General features: G+C 53.8%; 1 protein-coding gene across 2 annotated transcripts in view; it reads right to left on the bottom strand.

Annotated features, from left to right (window-relative positions):
* LOC119973950 (monoglyceride lipase-like) overlaps positions 1–20,377 on the bottom strand; it is a 52,626-nt gene that overhangs the window by 13,617 nt on the left and 18,632 nt on the right. The window contains exons 3-5 of one of the 2 annotated variants that reach the window (XM_038812635.1): positions 19,706–19,842; positions 9,991–10,101; positions 2,159–2,248 (exon numbers count right to left, since the gene is read on the bottom strand). In XM_038812635.1, coding sequence (XP_038668563.1) covers positions 2,159–2,248; positions 9,991–10,101; positions 19,706–19,842 — 338 coding nt within the window. The remainder of the gene's footprint in view (positions 1–2,158; positions 2,249–9,990; positions 10,102–19,705; positions 19,843–20,377) is intronic. The other variant, XM_038812636.1, reaches the window with a different exon arrangement.

Genomic DNA, 20,377 nt, shown 5'->3' with positions numbered 1-20,377 from the left:
GAGGAGGCAGAGAAAGTAGGGACAGAGAGAGAGAGAGAGAGGGGTAAAGAGAGAGGGTGTAGAGAGAGAGGAGGCAGAGAAAGTAGGGACAGAGAGAGAGGGGTAAAGAGAGAGGGTGTAGAGAGAGAGGAGGCAGAGAAAGTAGGGACAGAGAGAGAGAGAGAGGGGTAAAGAGAGAGGGTGTACAGAGAGAGGAGGCAGAGAAAGTAGGGGCAGAGCGAGAGAGAGGGGTAAAGAGAGAGGGTGTAGAGAGAGAGGAGGCAGAGAAAGTAGGGACAGAGAGAGAGGGGTAAAGAGAGAGGGTGTAGAGAGAGAGGAGGCAGAGAAAGTAGGGACAGAGAGAGAGAGAGAGGGGTAAAGAGAGAGGGTGTACAGAGAGAGGAGGCAGAGAAAGTAGGGGCAGAGCGAGAGAGAGGGGTAAAGAGAGAGGGTGTAGCGAGAGAGGAGGCAGAGAAAGTAGGGACAGAGAGAGGGGGGTAAAGAGAGAGGGTGTAGAGAGAGAGGAGGCAGATAAAGTAGGGACAGAGAGAGAGAGGGTAAAGAGAGAGGGTGTACAGAGAGAGGAGAGAGAGAAAGAAGGGACAGAGAGAGAGGGGTAAAGAGAGAGGGTGTACAGAGCCAGGAGGCAGAGAAAGTAGGGACAGAGAGAGAGGGGTAAAGAGAGAGGGTGTAGAGAGAGAGGAGGCAGAGAAAGTAGGGACAGAGAGAGAGAGAGAGGGGTAAAGAGAGAGGGTGTACAGAGAGAGGAGGCAGAGAAAGTAGGGGCAGAGCGAGAGAGAGAGGGGTAAAGAGAGAGGGTGTAGAGAGAGAGGAGGCAGAGAAAGTAGAGACAGAGAGAGGGGGGTAAAGAGAGAGGGTGTAGAGAGAGAGGAGGCAGATAAAGTAGGGACAGAGAGAGAGAGGGTAAAGAGAGAGGGTGTACAGAGAGGAGGGAGAGAAAGAAGGGACAGAGAGAGAGGGGTAAAGAGAGAGGGTGTACAGAGAGAGGAGGCAGAGAAAGAAGGGACAGAGAGAGAGGGGTAAAGAGAGAGGGTGTACAGAGAGAGGAGGGAGAGAAAGAAGGGACAGAGAGAGAGGGGTAAAGAGAGGGTGTACAGAGAGAGGAGGCAGAGAAAGTAGGGACAGAGAGAGAGGGGTAAAGAGAGAGGGTGTAGAGAGAGAGGAGGCAGAGAAAGAAGGGACAGAGAGAGAGGGGTAAAGAGAGAGGGTGTACAGAGAGAGGAGGCAGAGAAAGTAGGGACAGAGAGAGAGAGGGGTAAAGAGAGAGGGTGTAGAGAGAGAGGAGGCAGAGAAAGAAGGGACAGAGAGAGAGAGGGGTAAAGAGAGAGGGTGTACAGAGAGAGGAGGCAGAGAAAGAAGGGACAGAGAGAGAGATGGAGAGGGTATACAGAGAGAGGGCCACAAAGAATCCAGCACAAGTTTGTAGAGTCACACAGAAAGTAACTTTATTTACGATATGTACACAGCAGCAATATTTCACCACTACTTCCTTCACTAGCCGGTACCACACTGGCCAGCTCTATTTATACAGGGGCAGCTCCCCAAGAGTTATGGGATAACCAATAGTCCCCAGTCAATAGGATTCAGGCAGGTTATAACAGAGGGGAAACAGTGAGGGTGGGGTGGGGGTGTAAGTCACCATTACCTCCCTCCCCTCCCAACGCCACTCATACAATTTCTTCAGCAACCACCCCCCTGCGAGCAAACCGCCCCCCCCCCCCCCCCCCCCCCCCCACACCGCTGCCTCGTTACGGAGTCGTTATCGACCCCCCGATCCAGCATGACTGGCCCAGCGATTGAGAAAAAAAATTGAAATTGGAAGTGGAGATAAGGCAGGAAGTTGAGATTGAAAAGGCTAAGAGTTGTGACTGCCAACAAAATGGTGGTGTTGGCTCGATGGGCTGATGGCCAGCTGCTCTTGTACTCATTTTGGACGTAACGTGGCAAGTTTGACTAAGTTTAAAAGCACAATGTACGGCAAGGTGCTGGTTTTGCATCTCTGCTTAATAGACCCAATATCATTGATGAAGTGGGGCAGGAAGTCAGAGCGTTTCCTGCTAACTCAGGATATGATGGTGAAGAGTTGATGCCTTCACAGAGAAACAATTTAATTCTTTATTTCAAATGTGAGAAGAGAAGTTAAATACCATAAACGCACCTCTCTCAATGACCTGGAAAGCCAACGAGGATCCATGTATCCCAAGGTTAGATTTGGCATAAGGTGATACATCACCTTGGCACATAACATCTGCAGAGGAGAAAGGAGAGCAAGTTCACATCAGTCTACATCTTTGTTCTGATCCACATTTCACCCAGTTTACTGGGGGGATCACACTGTCCTTTTAGCAATCAAGGCCAGAGTATCAGGTACTCCCGTGCGAAGGTCACTGGCCCTCACACCATTCTCTGTCCATTGGGATGAAAGGTCCTGGATGGGTCTCTTGCCCCCCCCCCCCCAAAAAAAAACTTAAATTCCTGATACGAATCTGCCTTCAGGCACAGCTGTGACTTGGAAAAACTAATTCACGGAATGGGGACAAGATATATTTTAGATACTTGTTTGAGGAGTGAGGTAAGAAGGCAAGAACGTCGGATTAAGAAGATTAAGAGCAGCCACCACGGTGGGTGATGTTAAAATCTAAGCGGATGTTACTATTTATTCGAGGGATGAGTTCGAAGACTCATTATCCTCGGCTTCTCTGTGAGGACAAGTTAACAAAAGCTGGCTTGGTTTGCTTTAGACAAGAGGAGAGTTCGAGATTACAAATTGAACAAACGACCAGAGCTTTGTGTATTTAAAATTAGATCATTCAGAATGTGAGGAGGAGTCTGGCAGAGTTCCTCCATCCAAAGGGACATAGATTTGGCAGGGGGGTGGTCAATGTGGTCACTGGATTCAGTTAGTGGCCAAACCAACACTGACAGTACACGCACACTTTAGGACTCTGGCACATGATTGCGGCTGACACCCTTTGAGACGTACTGAGCACAAAGCCGTGACATAGGAACATAGGTATTAGGAGGACAAGTAGGCAATTCAGCCCATTGAGCCTGCTCCGCCATTCAATCAGATCATGACTGATCTATCCCTGGTCTCACATCCATCTCCCTGCCTGTTCTCCATACACCTTTCACCCTTTTTTTAAAAATCAGAAATATATTTATCCGGTCTATCATGGTCTACTTAGTGGGTCTTTAACATCTGGAACCACAGGTTGAAAGAAGAGGAGCTGTTTTCTCGCAGCGTCCTGACCAACATTCCTCCCTCAGCCATTAACCCCTCTCGAAAACAAAACACAATATTCATTGCTGCTTGTGAGAATTTATTCAAAGTGGATGGACTGGTGATCCAGGAGCTGGGCGTAATAATCCAGACTGCGTGAGTTCAAATCCCAACATGATGATGCACGATCAATTGCACAAAGACAAGAGTTGGATACAACTGAGGCTTTATTGCTCTAAGATGTGTGGCCTCCCACAGCAGCTGGCGAAATGGCTGCAGCATGGAGGACACACACATTTATACTCCGCCTACTGGGCGGAGCCAGCAGGCAAGGACTACCGACGTACCTGGAGTACAGGTCCTACCATACATCACCATAGGTGCAACAGTGGTTTACCACATTCACCCCCTGTTAAAATTGAGTCCGGGGGGGGTGGTGGAAAACTATATACAACAAATGAGTTATACATTTACAATATTGGAGAAAAAAAAAAGTATTTTGAAGTCCAGTGGACCAGTTAGAGGTTTAACCGGTCTGGGGCCTTGATGTGGCGCTGGGAGTGACATAGTGGTGGCGGTGATGCCGATGCTAGTCTGATCTTCGGGGACTCCGGGAGCGTGCCGAAATCCTCTTCATCCTCGGACATGGGCAGGGGGAGGACGGATGGTCCTGGGGGGGTTGCTACTGGGTGTGCCGGGGGAGGGTAGGTTGGCGCCGGGCCGGGGGGGGGGGCGGTGTGTGTGTGGAACCTGCTGGTGCCAGGTCCTTGAGGGAGACAGTATCCTGGCAGCCGTCGGGGTACGCCATGTAGGCATACTGGGGGTTGGCATGGAGCAATTGCACCCTCTCCACCAATGAGTCGGCCTTGTGGAGTCGGACGTGCCTACGGAGCAGGTCGGATCCTGGAGCTGCGAGCCAAGTCAGGAGCGATACCCCGGATGTGGACTTCCTGGGGAAGGCAAAAAGACGTTCATGGGGTGTGTTGTTAATGGTGGTGCACAGTAGTGACCGAATGGAGTGTAGTGCATCAGGGAGGACCTCCTGCCAGTGGGAGGCCAGGAGGTTCCTGGTCCGTAGGGCCAGTTGGACGGCCCTCCATACCGTCCCGTTCTCCCTCTCTACCTGTCCGTTTCCCCGGGGGTTATAGCTTGTCGTCCTGCTGGAGGCGATACCCCTGCTGAGCAGGAACTGACGCAGCTCATCGCTCATGAATGAGGATCCCCTGTCACTGTGGATGTAGGCGGGGAAACCGAACAGAGCGAAGATTGTGGCCGGAATTCTCCACTCCCCACATGGCGTGGGCGAATCGTGGGAGGGCCTCCCGACATTTTTTATGCCCCCCTGGCGCCCCCGCGATTCTCCCTCCCCCCGGAAAAATCGGCGTTCGCCGCTCCGAGCCCGATGGGCCGAGCGGCCGGCCCTTCACGCCCGTTTCAACACGGCAGCAACCACACCTGGTCACTGCATTCGTGAAACGGGCGCCAGATGCCTGTTTGGGGCATCTAGGGGCCCGATTGGCACGGGAGCACCAGGAATGTGCTCGGGAGGGGACAGGCCTGTGATCGGTGCCCACCGATCGTCGTGCCAGCGTCCAAAACGAACGCACTCTTTTCCCTCCGCCGCCCGGCAAGATCAAGCCGCCAGGTCTTGCCGAGCGGCTGAGGAGAAAGACGGCACGGCGCATGCGTGGGTTCGTGCCGTCTGCGTGATGATGTCATCCGCGGGTTGGAACCGGCAACCCGCGCATGCACGGATTACTTCACAAATGCGCTGTTTTGTGCGTCATTTCCGGTGTGACGAGGTCGCGGCCGGGAAAGACGGGGGCCCCGCTCCTAGCCCCCCCGGGTGGGGGTGAATTAGCTGCGGGGAGCGGGCCCCGAGGCCATCATGAACCTCGGCCAATTTCACGACGACCATCCCGATTTTTATCGGGAGCGGAGAATTCCGCCCTGTGTTTAGGGCTTTGATCACGGTTGGCAGACGTCATGTCGATGGCGCCATGGGATGGCGAAGGGGAATCTGGAGCACTCAGCGACCACACTGAGAATATACGTGTTACGGTCGGTGGAGGGGAGGGGCCCTTTGTAATCCACGCTGAGGTGCTCAAAGGGGCGGGAGGCCTTCACCAGGCACGCACGGTCCGACCGGTAGAAGTGCGGCTTGCACTCCGCACAGACCTGGCAGTCCTTGGTGATTGTCTGTACTTCCTCGACAGAGTAGGGCAGATTGCGGGCCTTTATAAAATGGTACAACCGTGTGACTCCCTGATGGCAAAGGCTGTCGTGCAGGACCCGGAGTCGGTCTACTTGTGCGCTGGCACATGTACCTCGGGATAGGGCGTCTGGGGGCTCGTAATTGTAGGTGGAGAGCTCGATCCTCCACCTCAAGATCTTATAATTCTTGATCTTGCCCCGCTGTGTGTTATTGAACATGAAGGCTACGGACCGTAGGTCAGTGAGGAGAGTGAATCTCCTGCCGGCCAGGTAATGCCTCCAATGTCGCACAGCTTCAACGATCGCTTGGGCCTCTTTGTCGACAGATGAGTGCTGAATTTCTGAGGCATGAAGGGTGCGGGAAAAGAATGCCATGGGTCTGCCTGCCTGATTGAGGGTGGTGGCTAGGGCGACATCTGATGCGTTGCTCTCTACTTGAAGGGGCCGTGTCTCGTCTACTGCGTGCATCCCGGCCTTGGCGATATCGGCTTTGATACGGGCGAAGGCCTGTTGTGCCTCGGCCGTCAGGGGAAAATGGGTGGACTGTATGAGTGGGTGGGCCTTGTCCGCATAGTTTGAGACCCACTGTGCATAGTATGAAAAGAACCCCAGGCAGTATTTGAGGGCCTTGGGGCAGTGGGAGCTCCATGAGGGGGGGGGATGTGGTTGGGATCGGGCCCCAGAACTCCGTTCTGGACCACATAGCCGAGGATGGCTAAGCGGTTCGTGCTAAACACGCACTTCTCCTTGTTGTAGGTGAGGTTTAGGAGAGTGGTGGTGTGGAGAAATTTGGCACGGTTGGCATCGTGGCCTTGCTGGTCATGGCCGCAGATGGTGACGTTGTCTAGGTACGGGAAGGTGGCCCGCAAACCGTAACGGTCGATCATTCGGTCCATCTCCCTTTGGAAGACCGAGACCCCGTTAGTGACACCGAAGGGAACCCTGAGGAAGTGATAGAGGCGACCGTCCGCCTCGAAGGCAGTGTAGGGACGGTCCGATTTACGAATGGGGAGCTGGTGGTAGGCGGATTTGAGGTAGTCCGTTGAGAAGACCCGGTACTGTGCAATCTGATTGACCATATCAGATATGCGAGGGAGGGGGTACGCGTCGAGCTGCGTGTACCGATTGATGGTCTGGCTGTAGTCCACGACCATTCTGTGTTTCTCCCCAGTTTTAACTTCGACCACTTGGGCTCTCCAGGGGCTGTTGCTGGCTTCGATGATGCCTTCCCGAAGCAGCCGCTGGACCTCGGACCTGATGAAGGTCCTGTCCTGGGCGCTGTACCGTCTGCTCCTGGTGGCGACGGGTTTGCAATCCGGGGTTAGATTGGCGAAGAGGGAAGGCGGATCGACCTTTAGCGTCGCAAGGTTGCACAAAATAAGTGGCAGTAGGGGCCAGCCGAATTTCAGGGTTAGGCTCTGGAGGTTGCAGTGGAAGTCCAGGCCGAGTAGCAAGGCAGTGCAGAGGTTAGGAAGGACGTAGAGGCGGAAGCCGCTGAATTCTATGCCCTGGACCGTGAGTGTGACCGTACAGTTACCCCGGATCGCCACGGAATGGGATCCGGAGGCCAGGAAGATTCTATGGTTGGCGGGGTGGACCGCGAGGGAGCAGCGCCTTACCGTATCTGGGTGGATGAAGCTTCCGGTGCTCCCGGAATCCAGCAGGCAAGAGGCCAAGTGTCCGTTGATTTTCACGCTGGTCGATGCGGTGGCCAGGTTGTGCGGACGAGACAGGTCAATGGTCACTGAGGTGAGCCGTGGTCGGTCGTCGCTGGTGTTGGATGATGGGGAGCCCGGGGGGCACAGGTCCTGGAACACTGGTGGTGCCCATGTGCCGTGGGGGAGGCAAGATGGCGGCGCCTGAAGATCTTGAGGAGAACAAAATGGCAGCGCCCATGGGCCGCACGTGGCAGGGGTTGAACAAGATGGCGGCGCCCATGGGCAGCACGTGCTGCGCGGAGGGGAAGATGGCGGCGTCCACTGGCTGTGCTTGGTCTGAGGGGGAGAAGATGGCGGCGCCCACTGGCCACGCGTGGTCCGGGGAGGTGAAGATGGCGGCGCCCATTGTCCGTAAACGAGGGGGGTGGGGGTGATAGCAGCGACTGCACGGGCCTGGCACGCCGTAGCAAAGTGCCCCTTCTTCCCACAAGCCTTACAAAGGGCAGCACGGGCCCGGCAGCGTTGGCGGGGGTGTTTCTGCTGGCCGCAAAAGTAACATCGGGGACCCCCGGGGTTCGCTGGCTGGTGCGTGGCGCAGGCGTATTGGCTGGGTAAGGCCCCCGTTGGTGCGGCCGTCTGTGGGGTCCATGATGCGTAGGAGGGGTGGGCCGCGCGGCTGGGGGTGTCGGCCTGAATGTTGCGCAGGCGACCGTCAGAGAGAGCGCCAGCTTCTTTGTCTCTGCGAGATCAAGGGACCCTTCTAACAGTCTCTGCCATATGAGGTCCGACCCGATCCCCATAAGAAAAGCGTCCCGCATAAGGAGGTTTGAATGTTCCGTGGCCGTAACGGCCTGACCGTCACAGTCCCGGGCGAGTGGGGTTAGGTCCCGCCAGAAGTCTTCTATGGACTCACCAAGGAGTTGAGAGCGAGTGGCGAGTACGTGCCTGGCGAAGAGCGTGTTTGTCTTCTGAGCGTAATTTTCTTTGAGAAACTTCATGGCTTCGGCGCAGTTTGGCGAGTCCTGGATCAGCGGAAAGACGTTGGAGCTCAACCTCGAGTACAGTATCTGTATTTTCTGAGTCTCCGAGACAGGGCTTGGCGCCGAGTTGATGTACGCCTCGAAACAAGCTGGCCGGTGCTGAAAGTCTCTTTTGACGTCGCTTGATTGCGGATCCAGTTGCAGGTGATCCGGTTTGATGCAGAGGTCCATCTTTTGAAAATCTTAGAGCAATAAATTGATGCACGATCAATTGCACAGAGACAAGAGTTGGATACAACTGAGGCTTTATTGCTCCAAGATGTGTGGCCTCCCACAGCAGCTGGCGAAATGGCTGCAGCATGGAGGACACACACATTTATACTCCGCCTACTGGGCGGAGCAGTAGGCAGGGACGTACCTGGAGTACAGGTCCTACCATACATCACCTAATAGAGGTGCAACAGTGGTTTACCACACATGAAAATTTGGATTTGCGTTTGGAAATCCCTTGGCTACCTGTGGGGGTGGTGGCAGTGGCCCATGTTGGTCCTTGAACGGAATGAAAGGACTTTGGGGAGGCCCCAAAGCGTTGTCTTTGTTTTTCTAAGAACTCACTCAGGGATTGGGCCTCATAGGTAAAATATTCCTCACAATTTCAGGATCCCTCTGCCCCCATTTTAATACTCGAGCTATGTTCTTCTGTACCACCGACCTTCATATTCTCAAAGAGGCCTGTCCTCCCAACTTGGGCATAGGAACCCAGCTGATGGTCTTAACCATCGACTTCGGGAAGCGTAGTGGAGAACATGCCCCTGTCTGCATCAATGGGAATGAAGCAGAAAGGGTCGAGAGCTTCAAGTTTTTAGGTGTACAGATCACTAACAACCTGCCCTGGTCTCCCCATGCCGACACTATAGTTAAGAAAGCCCACCAACGACTCTACTTTCTCAGAAGGCTAAGGAAATTTGGCATGTCAGCTATGACCCTCACCAACTTCTACAGATGCATCATAGAAAGCATTCTTTCTGGTCGTATCACAGCTTGGTATGGAGCCTGCTCTACCCAAGACTGCAGGAAACTACAAAAGGTTGTGAATGTAGCCCAGTCCATCACGCAAACCAGCCTCCCATCCATTGACTCTATCTATAATTCCCGCTGCCTCAGATATATTCTGCAGTCTCTCCTTCCTTCCCTCTGCACGGTATGCATTGTTTGTACAGCATGCAAGAAACAATACTTTTCACTGTATATCAAAAATGTGACAATAATAAATCAAATTTTAAAAAACCCATCTGATGAGTCTGGTTTAGCTCAGTGGGCTAAACAGCTGGCTTGTGATGCAGAACTAGGCCAGCAGCGCGGGTTCAATTCCCGTACCAGCTGAGAATTCTGAATTCTCCCTCCGTGTACCCAAACAGGCGCAGGAATGTGGTGACTAGGGGCTTTTCACAGTAACTTACTGCAGTGTTAATGTAAGCCTACTTGTGACAATAAAAAGATGATTATTATTAACTGAATTGCAAACAATCCCTTGAATTGACCAACAGATTTGGAGGTAGGGGTCTTGTGGGAAGGTTCGTCCCCAGCCCTAATAAGAGAAAGTCGCCCCTTGCCATCAGGCACATGTTCCTGGTTCCTTCTGGAACTGAATCCCACCAATAATAATAATAATCTTTTGTTGCCACAAGTATGAAGTTGCAGTGAAAAGCCCCTAGTCGCCACGTTCCGGCGCCTGTTCGGGGAGGCTGGTACGGGAATTGAACCTGCGCGGCTGGCCTTGTTCTGCATCACAAACCAGCTGTCTAGCCCACTGAGCTAAACCAGCCACTAACTGGCGGCCATTCAGCAGTGGGGTCTGGGGATTGGTGAACACTCTCCGGGAATTATTTAAATGAAGTGTTCAGGGTGTTTTTACCTTTGCAGGTGTCGCTGAGTCAGGATTCAATAACACCAAAGGGGCGATAAATATCACCCCAGAAATGTAGCTCTGTCTCTCATTCGCTACATAGATGGCTATTGATCCTCCCTGAAATGCAAGAGGAGAGGAGAACTTTTACCACAGCAACACGATTAGGCAAAGCCCTAATGAACTCTAAAGGCGACTTGATAGCTTTGTGGATGAAGTTGCCACTCAATATAACCCAAGGCCACTCTGCCGTGACTCCTCATCCGAGAGTCACCTCAGGCGGAGAAGCAACTCATTTCAGTGAAATTTGCCTTTATGACCATGGGAAATGGACAGCAGAATGTTGGGAGCCAGTATTAACACCCTGCCCAGTTACTTTCTCCCCTTAACAACAACTTGCATTTTTATTCTGCCTTTAACACAGTAGAACGCTCCGAAGTGCGGCAGAGGAGCAGCAGAGGACAACATTTGATGAGTGTGAAGGTTGGGTGGAGCTTTGAATTGTAGGGTGTGTGTGCCTGGGGCTGCTGATGGGGTGGCGATGGAGGTGCCCTTCTTCTTTCTACCCCTGCCTCAGTTGTGTCAGCAACACCGACTAATTTCTGTGTTCCGTCAACATTTACAATTAGTCTGTGATATTTCCTTTGGCAGCTTGTTCAATCATAGAATGCTTTACAGTGCAGAAGGAGGCCATTCGGCCCATCGGGTCTGCACCGACCCTCTTGAACCAGCGCCCGACCTAGGCCCACTCCCCGGCCCTTTTCCCGTAACCCAACCTGACCTGCACATCTTTGGACTGTGGGAGGAAACCGGAGCACCCGGAAGAAACCCACGCAGACACAGGGAGAATGTGCAGACTCCGCACAGACAGTGACCCAAAGCTGGATTTGAACCCGGGTCCCTGGTGCTGTGAGGCAGCAGCGCTAACCACCGTGCCCCCCCCCCCCCCACCAACAGTCGAAGGCTGTCTTATTTCAGTGGTGAGGGGTTGAAGACTTGTCAATGGCTGAAGGCAGGTCGAGTAGCATGAGAACAGATAGTTTATCATGTTACTAAAATACTCCGTAAATACTCCGAGGCCCCGACTGTAGAGCTCCTGGTGGAGAGGAACGAGCTACAAAGGAACTTTGATCTACTCTCCACCAGAAAAGCAGTGCACCAACTCTGCCAGGCACGTGGGACCCTATATGAATAATTAGGCAAAGCCAGCCGCCTGCTGGCACACCAGCTGAGAAAGCAGGCAGCCACCAGAGAAATGGTACAAATCAGGGACACCTGAGTGATATGCCATCAAAGAACACACGACAAGTGGTGAACGTAACTGAGGCTTTAATAAACTAAACAGAAAGCCTCCTGGCCTCTGACCCCGAACCAGCCGCCTTTATACCAGGCCTGAGGGGAGGCGGAGCCACCAGGCAGTGGTTTACCACATTACATATAATACAGTGGCCGTTTACCACAATACACATATTATACACTACAGTGGTTTACCACATTACATATAATACAGTGGCCGTTTACCACAATACACATATTATACACTACAGTGGTTTACCACATTCACCCCCTGTTAAGAAAGGAGTCCAGTGGGGGGTGAAGTGGACTTAAAGATCAAGTCTGTCGGGGGCCTGGACCTTAGAACATAGAACATAGAACAGTACAGCACAGAACAGGCCCTTCGGCCCTCAATGTTGTGCCGAGCCATGATCACCCTACTCAAACCCACATATCCACCCTATACCCGTAACCCAACAACCCCCCCTTAACCTTACTTTTATTAGGACACTACGGGCAATTTATCGTGGCCAATCCACCTAACCCGCACATCTTTGGACTGTGGGAGGAAACCGGAGCACCCGGAGGAAACCCACGCACACAGGGGGAGGACGTGCAGATTCCACACAGACAGTGACCCAGCCGAGAATCGAACCTGGGACCCTGGAGCTGTGAAGCATTTATGCTAACCACCATGCAACCCTGCTGCCCAACCTTCCGCCGTGATCGCCTCAGTCTCGGCTGTTGTGTGGGCACCGGTGTCGAGACCTGCGCGTCTGGGAGCGTGTTGTCCTCTTCTTCACCCAGTTGTTGAGTCGATAGAGGGGGGGGGGGGGGGGCGGTGCATTGGCATGGGTGGTGGTGATGGTCACCAGTGGTCCTGCGGGTGACAGTCCTTGAAGTAGGTGGGTAGAGGTGGGGAGAGACGATGCAGGGTCGGGGATGGTGGTGATGGTCGCTGGGGAACCTGCAGGTGCCAAATCCCGGAGGGAGACTGTGTCCTGTCGCCCGTCATGATGTGCCACGTAGGCATATTGTGGGTTGGCATGGAGGAGCAGGACCTTCCAGACGAAGGGATCTGCTTTATGACTCCTCGCATGCTTCCGGAGGAGGACGGGCCCTGGGACTGTCAGTCAGGATGGGAGCGAGACCCCAGAGGTGGACTTCCTGTGGAAGGCAAACATACGTTCGTGAGGGGTCTCGTTGGTGGCAGTGCACAGGAGCGACCGGATGGAGCAGAGCACATCGGGAAGGACCTCCTGCCAGCAGGAGACTTCTAGACCATAGGGCCAGAAGGACGGTCTTCCAGACCAGTGCGTTCTCCCTCCCCAGCTGTCCGTTGCCCCGGGGGTTGTAGCTGGTCGTCCTGCTGGAGGCAATGCCCTTGCTGAGCAGGAACTGACGCAACTCGTCGCCAATGAAGGAGGAACCCCGATCGCTATGGATGTAGGTGGGGAACCTGAACAGGGTGAAGAGACTGTGCAGGGCCTTGATGACGGTGGCAGCGGTCATGTCAGGGCACGGGATGGCAAAGGGGAATCTTGAGTATTCGTCAACAATGGTGAGGAAATACACGTTACGGTCTGTGGAGGGGAGGGGCCCTTTGAAGTCGATGATGAGGCGCTCAAAGGGGCGAGAGGCCTTTACCAGGTACGCCCTGTCTGGCCGATAGAAGTGCGGTTTGCAGACCTGGCAGTCCCTGGTAACGGTCCTGACTTCCTCGATGGAGTAAGGCAGGTTGCGAGCCTTGATAAAGTGAAGAAAACGGGTGACCTCCGGGTGACAGAGGTCATTGTGAAGGGCACGAAGTCGGTCTACTTGTGCGCTGGCACATGTACCGCGGGATACGTCATCTGGGGGCTCATTGAGCTTCCCCGGTCGATACAAGATATTGTAGTTGTAGGTGGAGAGCTCACTCCTCCACCTCAGAATCTTGTTCTTGATCTTGCCCCGCTGTTAAACATGAAGGCAACCGACCGTTGGTCAGTGAGGAGAGTGAATCGCCTGCCGGCCAGGTAATGCCTCTAATGTCGCACAGCTTCTACAATGCTTGGGCTTCCTTTTCGACAGAGGAGTGTCTAATTTCGGAGCCCCGGAGGGTACGGGAGAAGAAAGCCAGGGGCCTGCCCGCCTGGTTGAGGGTAGCGGCCAGAGCAAAGTCCGACGCATCGCTCTCCACCTGGAACGGAATGGACTCGTCCACAGCATGTGTCGCAGCTTTGGCAATATCTGCCTTGATGTGGTTGAAGGCCAGGCGGACCTCAGCCATCAGGGGAAAAACGGTAGATTTAATAAGTGGACGGGCCTTGTCCGCATAACTGGGGACCCACTGGGGAAGAAGAACCCCAGGCATCTCTTCAGGGCCTTGGGGCAGTGGGGGAGGGGGATTTCCAGAAGGGGGGGGGGGGGGCGCATGCTGTTGGGGTCGGGCCTTGGGACTCCTTTTTCACAACGTAGCCAAGGATGGCTAAGCGAGTTGTGCGGAAAACGCATTTTTCCTTGTTGTAAGTGAGGTTCAGGAGTTTAGCGGTGTGGAGGAAGTGCCAGAGGTTTTTGTCATGGTCCTGCTGGTCATGGCCACAGGTGGTGACATTATCTAAGTACGGGAACGTGGCCCGGAGCCTGTACTGGTCAACCATTCGGTCTATTTCTCGCTGGAAGACCGAGACCCCATTGGTGACGCCGAAGGGAACCCTGAGGAAGTAGGAGAGGCGGCCATCTTCCTCGAAGGTAGTGTATTGACGGTCCTCCGGGTGGATAGGGAGCTGGTGGTACGCGGACTTCAAGTCAACTCTGGAGAAGACGCGACACTGCGCAATCTGATTGACCATGTCAGATATGCAGGGGAGTGGGTACGCATCGAGCTGCGTGTAGCGGTTGATGGTCTGACTGTAATCGATGACCATCTGGCGCTTCTCCCCAGTCTTGACGACCACCACTTGGGCTCTCCAGGGGCTTGTACTGACCTCAATGATCCCTTCCCCGCGGGAGTCGCTGGACCTCTGACCTGATAAAGGCCCTGTCCCAGGCACTGTATCGTCCGCTCCTAGTGGCGACGGGCTTACAGTCCGCGGTGGGGTTAGCGAAGAGCGAGGGTGGGGCGACCTTAAGGGTCGCGAGGCTACAGATGGTAAGGGGGGGCAGGGGCCCACCGAACTTTAAGGTAAGGCTTTGGAGGTGGCACTGGAAGTCGCGCCCCAGTAATAGGGCAGAGCAGAGATGGGGAAGGACGTAGAGCTTGAAGTTAGTGTACTCTATGCCTTGTGCATTAACACAGTTCCTCCCGATTTCTACTGAATGTGATCCGGAAGCCAGGGAGATTTTCTGGGTCGCGGGTAAAATTGGGAGGGAGCAGCGCCTTACCGTATCTGGGTGTATGAAGATGTCTGTGCTCCCGGAGTCGAAAAGGCAGGCCGTCTCGTGCCCATTGATCCGGACGGTTATCGTAGATTTTGTGAGGTGACGAGGCCGGGATTGGTCGAGCGTGATGGAGGCGAGCTTCGGAGGGTGATGGGTAGGCCGCTCGGAGGTAGCGGCAGCCAGCGTACGACAGGGTGAGAAGGGCTCCCGGGAGGCTGTGTAGTGGTCCCAAGATGGCGGTCCCCATGGGTCACACGTGGCGGGTGGAGTACAAGATAGCGTTAAAGATGGCGGCCCCCATGGGTCACACGTGGCGGGCGAAATTGAAGATAGCAGCGCCCACGGGTCGCACATGGCGGGTGGTGCGGCAGCTGGGGGCGGCCCTGAAAGGCAGCAGCTAGCGTTGCTGGGCCTAGAAGCTTTAGGGAGAGATCGGGCCTGGCAGGCTTTCACAAAGTGGTCCTTCCTCCCACACCCGTTGGAAGTAGCGTTCCGTGCAGGGCAGCGTTATCTGGGATGATTACCCTGGCCGCAAAAGTAGCACTTTGGGCCTCCGGCTTTGGCGGGCTGCTGCGCGGCACAGGCTTGCGCCACACCCGGGTCGGATGATGGCGGCGCCCACGAGGTCCACACGGGTGCTGCGCGGTCAGAGGTGTCGGCCTCCATATTCTGGAAGGCCACCTCCAGCGAGTTTGAGAGCTGCACTGTCTCTGGGAGGCCGAGTGTACCCCCTTCTAGCAATCACTGGCGGATGTAGTTCGATTTCATGCCCGTGTCATATGCGTTCCTGATCAACCGCTCCGCGTGTTGGGTAGCTGATACCGCCAGGCAATCACAATTCCAGCTGAGTTCCCGCAAGGCATGCAGGAATTCTGCTGGTGATTCCCCAGGGCGTTGTTGTCTCGTGGCAAGAAGTTGCCTAGCATACACCTTGTTTACAGACTTCACATATAGTCCCTTCAGCAGCATTATCGCCTCCATATATGAGGGGGCGTCCTTGATGAGAAGGAAGACTTGCAGGCTCACCTGTGCGCTGAGGATCTGCTTCTTTTGGAGGTCGGTGAAGTCTTCAGTGAAGGATCCGAAGTACGCTTCGAAGCATCTTAGCCAGTGCTCGAAAGTTGCAGTGGTGTCGGCTGCTTGTGGGTCCAGCTCCAGTCAATCAGGCTTGAGTGATTAATTCATATCAGAAGTTTAGTTTATTAAATTGATGTGCCATCAGTGAACACACAACGGGTGGTGAATGTAACTGAGGCTTTAATAAACTAAACAGAAAAGCTCCTGGCCTCAGATCCCGAACTGGATCAGAGGCGGAAACCAGCCACCTTTATACCGAGCCCAGGGGAGGCGGAGCCACCGGACAGTGGTTTACCACATTACATATAATACAGTGGCCGTTTACCACTATACAAATATTATACACTACAGTGGTTTACCACACAGAGACACATTAGAAACAGAAACAGAAAAGATTAACAAAACCTTCAAGGCCTTCTACCAAGGGCTGTGCACCTCAGAGCCCCCAGAGGGGGGAGTCCGGGATGAAACGGTTCCTTGATGGACTGGTCATTCCAGTCGTGGGGGAGGGCAGAAAACGGGGCTTGGAGGCACCACTAGCCCTGGGAGAGATCATGGACAGCATTAGCTCCATGCAGGAGGGGAAGGCACCGGGACCGGACGAGTTCCCGGCGGATTTCTACAAAGAATTTGCGGCAGCGCTGGCCCCGCACCTGCGGGAGATGTTCACAGACTTGCTAGCTAGGGGCACACTGCCACCCACGCTAGCACAGGCCTCAATCTCGCTGATACCTAAGAAAGATAAAGACCCAACGGAATGTGGGTCATACAGACCCATCTCACTGCTGAACTCAGATGCCAAAATACTGGCCAAAATCCTAGCCAAAAGGCTAGAAGGCTGCGTACCAGAGATGGTCGCAGAGGACCAGGCGGACTTTGTCAAAGGTAGACAGCTTACCTCGAACATCAGGCGCCTGCTGAACGTGATAATGACCCCCTCCGGGGAGAGAACACCAGAGGTGATCGTCTCCCTAGACGCAGAAAAGGCCTTCGACAGGGTCGAATGGAAATACCTCATAGAGGTACTGGAGCGGTTCGGGCTTGGAACAGGGGTCACCTCTTGGGTAAAGCTCCTCTACAACGCTCCCATGGCGAGCGTATGGACCAACAACACCAACTCCCAATACTTCCAGCTGCACAGGGGCACCAGACAAGGATGCCCACTGTCCCCGCTGCTGTTCGCACTAGCAATCGAACCACTAGCAATCGCGCTCAGGGCAGCAAAAAGCTGGAGGGGGATCCAAAGGGGAGGCAGAGAGCACAGAGTCTCACTCTATGCGGATGTCCTGCTCCTCCACATCTCGGACCCACAAAGCAGCATGGACAGAATCATCGCGCCTTCTCGGGCTACAAATTCAACATGAGCAAAAACGGGACTGCCGTTTAAACAAGTCCGACACCTGGGGATCCAAATAGCCCATGACTGGAAAGGGATCCACAAATGGAACCTCACCAGCCTGACGGAGGAAGTTAAAAAGGACCTGCAAAAATGGAACACACTCCTACTCTCCCTCGCGGGGAGAGTCCAGACGATCAAAATGAACGTACTGCCCAGGTTCCTCTTCCTGTTTTATCCATTCCGATCAACATCCCCAAGGCCTTTTTCAAAGCGCTGGACAAACTAATCATGGCGTTCGTATGGGGGGAAAGAATGCGAGGATTCTGAAGAAGGTCCTGCAAAAATCAAAATCCGGCGGGGGCTAGCCCTCCCGAATCTACAATTCTACCACTGGGCAGCGACGGCCGAGCGAATAAGGGGGTGGATCAAGAGGCCGAGTGGGTGTGTGCGGAGGATGCCTCCTGCATGGGGACCTCCCTCCGGGCCCTCACCACGGCAGCACTCCCATCCCCACCCAAAAAACACTCCAGCAGCCCAGTGGTGACGGCCGCCTCCAATCCTGGAACCAACTGCGGCAGCAATTTGGCCTGACCAAAATGTCGGACAAAGCTCTCATCTGCAACAACCATAGGTTCACACCAGCACTGACTGACGCCACCTTCAAAAGATGGGGGCAGGACGGAGGGACACTGACAGTCAGGGACCTATACACGGACGGCAGGATCGCAACAATGGACGAATTGACAGAGAAATTCCAGCTAGCCAGGGGGAACGAGCTAAGGTACCTGCAACTCAAAAACTTCCTACGAAAGGAGACAAGGACGTACCCACAACCACCACGACAGACACTACTGGAAGACCTACTGGACGCAGGTATCCCAGAGAAAGGGAACTGTAGCGACATGTATGACCGACTGATAGAAAAGGCCGACACCGTACTGGACGCAACAAGAATAAAATGGGAGGATGACCTGGGGATTGAGATAGGGTGGGGACTCTGGAGTGAAGCACTGCATAGGGTCAACTCCACCTCCACGTGCGCAAGGCTCAGCCTGACGCAGCTAAAAGTGGTACATAGAGCCCACTTAACAAGAACTCGTATGAGTAGGTTCTTCCCGGAGGTGGAGGATAGATGTGAACGGTGCCAAGGAGGCCCGGCCAACAACTCCCACATGTTCTGGTCTTGCCCCAGACTTGCAGGGTACTGGACAGCCTTCTTCGAGGCTATGTCCAAAGTGGTGGGGATGAGGGTGGAGCCATGCCCGATAGTGGCGGTCTTCGGGGTATCAGAGCAGCCAGATCTATTCCTGGGGAGGAGAGCGGACGCCCTTGCCTTTGCCTCCCTGATCGCCCGCCATAGAATCCTGTTTGGCTGGCGGTCAGCAGCACCGCCCAGAGCTGCAGACTGGCTGTCCGACCTCTCAGAATCTCTCCAAATGGAGAAAATCAAATTTGCCATCTGGGGAAAGTAGCCGAGGCGGGGTAGGGAGGGATAGACCGGGGGGGAATAGCAGCTAAACCGAAGAGAAAAGAAAGGTGAACCACAGGAAAAGGGGAGGGGGACAGAAGGGGGGGAGGAGGGCAGAAGGGGAGGGGGAAGGGGGGGCAGAGGGCGGAGACAGGGAACAATAGAGGGGAACTAGAGAGGTGGGGGGGAGGAAAGGGAATAACAGCCAGAAGGAGGGCACGGGAAACGATAACAAACTTGACATCTACACGAGCAGAGACAAGGAAAATCCGGGCGAAAGACAGGATGAACGGCTGAAGCGGAGGTGATCGCGAGACGACAACGGCAGCGAAAACCGTCCGGGAGAACAAAGAACAAAGAAAAGTACAGCACAGGAACAGGCCCTTCGGCCCTCCAAGCCCGTGCCGACCATGCTGCCCGACTAAACTACAATCTTCTACACTTCCGGGGTCCGTATCCCTCTATTCCCATCCTATTCATGTATTTGTCAAGATGCCCCTTAAACGTCACTATCGTCCCTGCTTCCACCACTTCCTCCGGCAGCGAGTTCCAGGCACCCACTACCCTCTGTGTAAAAGACAAAAGAAGCAAGCGACAACACCAACATCTGATCCATTCGCGTATTGCCCTCTGTAATTGTTCTGTATTTGTTTCACTGGCGCCCAAATGTATATGTACCCCCCCCCCCCCCAGTATCCCCCTCCCCCCCCCACAAGCAGATGCCTACTTATGTGCTAAAAACCATGTTGCCAATTGTACAGAGCTGCCATGTTGTTGAGCTAGCGCATAATTGCCCTGAATGTTGGGTGGGGTTACTGGGTTATGGGGATAAGCTGGAGGTGTTGACCTTGGGTAGGGTGCTCTTTCCAGGAGCCAGTGCAGACTCGATGGGCCAAATGGCCTCCTTCTGCACTGTAAATTCTATGATAATCTATGATGCCCTACCAGTTATTTTATTCGAACTTTTTTATTGTTTGTTTTTTGTGCGAGTTCCCTTCTCTTCTGTGTATATATACATATATGTATTCTATTTTGTGTACATAACGTAAAATATACTTTCTTCAAAAACCCAATAAAAAACATTTATTAAAAAAAGAGTCTGTCGTCATCGCCCCTCTCGTCTCTCTCTGTCCAGACATTTTGAAGTTGCGTGTCTGGTTCTCGAGGCCAGGACATTTATTATTTTGTTTCAATGGATCACTTACCAGAGCGTGTCCAAGTATGAAAACCTTTAGGTTTGGGTAACGGCTCACTACCATGTCAAAGTGCTGCAGGCAATCCCGGATGTATATCCTGAAATCAGACACAGACATGCGCTTACCTTCACTCTGTCCATGGCCAACTGTGGAAGGAGGGAGAAAAAAAAGAGAATGACTTAGCGGAATTGTACAATCGATTGCAGAGCTCCCTCACAGGCGCCCAGAGGTATTACAGATCAGGATGGTTCTCAGCTGACCTATCTCAGGTGGGGTTGTGTTGGCAGTGGGGGGGGGGGGGGGGGGGGGATGCGACAAAGAGGGGCAGAGGAGGTTGTTGTGCTGAACCTTTGCATTCTAACCCGGGTGAAGCAATCGGCTAAAGCCATCTCTCCTTATCACTCAGCATTTTCCCATTGAAAGTGGGAGTGTGCAAAAATTGGGAGGATAAATCCGTGCTTTTACAGCGCTTCACAATATTTAAAAAAAACCTCATAGAATCCCTACAATGCAGGAGGAGGCCATTCGGCCCATTGTGTCTGCACCGACCCTCCAAAGGAGCACCCACTCCCCACCCTAACCAGCTAACCTGCGCATCTTTAGACACTAAGGGGCAATTTTATCGCAGCCAATCCACCGAACCTGCACACCTTTGGACTGTGGGAGGAAACCGGAGCACCC

This window comes from Scyliorhinus canicula, chromosome 11, assembly GCF_902713615.1.
Source record: "Scyliorhinus canicula chromosome 11, sScyCan1.1, whole genome shotgun sequence".
In the NCBI taxonomy this organism is placed as follows: Eukaryota; Metazoa; Chordata; class Chondrichthyes; order Carcharhiniformes; family Scyliorhinidae; genus Scyliorhinus; species Scyliorhinus canicula.
Note: the sequence above shows the minus strand (reverse complement) of the source record. Positions and strands in the feature narration are given on the sequence as shown.